Source organism: Salminus brasiliensis, chromosome 25, assembly GCF_030463535.1.
Source record: "Salminus brasiliensis chromosome 25, fSalBra1.hap2, whole genome shotgun sequence".
Taxonomy (NCBI): domain Eukaryota; kingdom Metazoa; phylum Chordata; class Actinopteri; order Characiformes; family Bryconidae; genus Salminus; species Salminus brasiliensis.
The window spans coordinates 15397284-15400575 of NC_132902.1; the positions used below are offsets into that span (position 1 = coordinate 15397284).

At 43.1% G+C, this 3292-nt stretch overlaps 1 protein-coding gene across 1 annotated transcript in view; it reads right to left on the minus strand.

The window, feature by feature from the left end:
• Positions 1 to 288: 288 nt before the first annotated feature.
• The window catches only part of irx3a (iroquois homeobox 3a), a 3404-nt gene continuing 400 nt past the window's right edge, over positions 289 to 3292 (minus strand). Inside the window, exons 1-2 of the mRNA XM_072671324.1 lie at positions 3198 to 3292; positions 289 to 2520 (exon numbers count right to left, since the gene is read on the minus strand). The exon at positions 3198 to 3292 is cut by the window's right edge and continues 400 nt beyond it. Of these exons, the coding sequence (XP_072527425.1) occupies positions 1465 to 2520; positions 3198 to 3292 (1151 nt within the window). The 3' untranslated portion in view covers positions 289 to 1464. The remainder of the gene's footprint in view (positions 2521 to 3197) is intronic.

Consider the following 3292-nt stretch of genomic DNA (forward strand, 5'->3'; position numbering starts at 1 on the left):
TAATGGCCAAATGTGCGATTCAAGAAGGAGCTAATTACAGTTAAGTCCCTGCAAGAGGAAAAACACTTCAAATCATCCAGTTCGCACTTCCATAAAGCCCATAACCTCCAGTGAACTTCTCCCAACGCCACAAAACACACATGCACATACTCTTACACACACATACACACACACACACACACACACACACAGCTCTGCACTGCACTGCACTATAAACTTCCACAATCTTGACCTCTAGAAATTTCACTTGCAACACAACACTACTAACAACGGGACTGAAGTTGCAGCGAGTCATTTATTAGCCAAAATATATACTTTCTTGTACAATTTTGGATCACAAGTATGTACATTTTTCTTTACGTTATATATACAAAACAATTTCAACATTAAATCCTCACAGAACTTACAAAACGAAAGAAAAATAGAAGAAGAAAAAAAAACTCACAGACTACATTTTCTTACAGCATTGCATTAGCAATTTTACACAAGACATGCTTACAAGGTAAGTATACAGGAGGGTGTTATTCCGTTTTTTTCTTTTTTTAAATCTTTTTTTTACATTCCTTAAAACAGGTTAAAATGGAGATTTATAAAAGACAAAAAGAGCCCCTAGGAGGAAGAGAGGGACGGTAATACCATGGCAGCTTCAAGTTGGTTCTGGGGCCTACGGGATATGTGTGAAATTAAACATAAAGGGTCTGGGAATAAGGGGTGAAAATTTCAAATTAAAATAGGGAACTTAATTGTGCGAGCACGTTGAGGGGAATTGTGTTATTCGTTTGAATTATTGCCAAATGACGCGTTTGAGATTTCGGATTACTTGGTTTGACATTTCACATTAAACTGCACACGACTTTATATATATATATATATATATATATATATATATATATATATATATATATATATATATATAACAATCCAATAAAACAGCAGATTAAAAATTATTTACCTGCATCCATAAATTCCGAGTTCCGTTTTTACCGTTTTTTTAGGGTTGAAGGCTGTTTTTAACTTTTTCTCTGCTTACAAGGCACTAGATCGTTCTGAAACCATAACACCACCAACAACAACCCAGGATCAATTTGTTTGGCTCGTTACATTTACCCCATCGAAACGGTTGGGGCTTTTTTTTTTACTTTAATTAACAGCCAACATTTAAAACCAGCTGTAACGTATATCCCAAGAACGTCAACTCCCTTTTCAATTTCAGAGATCATTTAGCTACAGAAAATGAGGAGTTGAAAAACAAAGAAATGAAATTATTTGATTTGGCCTTTTCTTTCCCCTCTCCAAAACGAGCATGCTCCTGCTTTTGTTTCTGATAAGACCACCATGCCACATTTGAAGTATTTTGTGAAGCCATTGAATGTAGAGGTTTGAAAAATATATGTAAGGGCTACTGAAAGGGAAGCAGTTGTTCTTAATCAGTCTGTAAATGTCTGTAAAAGTCTCCGGACAGTCTCAGTGAGGGTGACATGTACCTGTGGCCGCAGTCTCTGAGCTGGGACTCCGCTCTTCCGCTTGCCTGTTGGAGTAGAGGGTCAGGCCGTTGGCTGAAGCCTGGTTGGCCAGTCCTAAATAATGATTCGAGTTCAGTAAGGCGAGCTGGTGCGCAGAAAAACGGTTTGCCCAGTTATGAATTTTCCCAACGGGGCACGAGATGAGTCTGTGAGGTTGGACGATGGTCTGGGCTCCGGGCCCCGAGGGGGTCCCGTTCATTAGGGGAGATTTGCGGGGATTGTCCGGGGTCGTTGCCGTCTCAGCCAGTGACCAGATCTTGGGTTTCTGGGCTGGTGGCGCGTTGTTTTCGTTGGGGGGAGAGTTGGAAACCTGGTTGAGTTTGATTTGCTCGCCACTGGGCGCCTGCATTTTGAGGTCCAGAGAATGGTGAAGATGGTGGTGGTGGTGGTGGTGGTGAAAGTGCTCGGCCCGCTCTACGTGCCCGTCTTTGCCCTCCTTGACCACCGCTTTCAAAAACTTGTGCTCGGGCCCGTGTAAATCCTCATAGCCGTCCGAGACCTCCGAATCGCAGCTGCCGTCCAGTTTCAAGTCGGAGTGCAACTCGTCCTGCTCGTCTAGGTCGTCCTTACTCTCGATGTTCTCCGTGTCTATGTTCTCCAAGTCGATCTCCTCCTCGTCCTCGCGCTTGTCTCCATCCTCTCCTTCGTGGTCGCTGCCGTACACGTTGCCTTCCTCGTCAGTGCGGTTCCGGGGCGCCCACGTCATCTTGTTCTCCTTCTTCAGCCTCCTCCTGGCATTAGCAAACCAGGTGGAAACCTGGGTGAGGGTCATCTTGGTGATGATGGCCAGCATGATCTTCTCGCCCTTGGTAGGGTACGGGTTCTTTCGGTGCTCGCTGAGCCAGGCCTTCAGCGTACTCGTGCTCTCCCGTGTGGCGTTTTTGGGTCTGGACGGGTCGCCGAACTGGTACTGGCCGTAGGGGTAGAAAGCAGGGTGATGAGTGGCAAATGCTGGGTGCTGGACGCCAGGACTGTCTTTTAGCTCATACTGAGCCCCCTGGAACAAAAAACAAACAAACAAACAAAAAACAGGATGTTAATGTAAACGTTACAAACGTTACTTATTTAAAAAAACGTTTAAAAACGTTTAAAAAAAAGTAAGATCTTAAACTAAAGATTTTTAAAATATTGGCAGTTGCACATATTGATTATGGCTCAATTGTAGACATGTTTACCAAGCGGAGCTATAAATAACACTCATATCAAAACGACCTAATTTCTCTTAAAATATATCTACGTTTTCCGTCTGCAATTATTATTTTTTTTTTGTTTTGTAGTTTTAAAAACATCACGTGTTCAGATTTCTCTTAGCAGGACTAAACACTCATTCTCTGACTTCTTCACCACATGCCTGTCTTGCTCATTACAACATCCACATGGTCGCGTGGCTTTCCAAATCCACACAAGATTTCTAGCGCTGGAAGCGCCCCGTTGGTTAATTTGTTACTTTTTATTCGGTCCATTTCATATTTACCAACCGAAGTCAACAGCAAAGTTCACGGCTGGCTTGCAAAACCAGACTGCCGTGCAGACAGACGTGCTTGGCGTGGAAACTAAGGGCTCGAATGCAACGGCTTGGATCTCATTTCAAACTGAAACAACCGCAAACAAAACAAAACAAAACCAAAAAACCAAACGGGGACATTTTCGTTTTTTTTTAGAAGACAAACTCACCAGTTGGTTGAAAATGGACAAGTCGTTGGAATACGGAAGGAAAGCTCCATAGGTCTGCGCAGCAGCAAACGGGGATCCGTACATGGAGGAGAGCA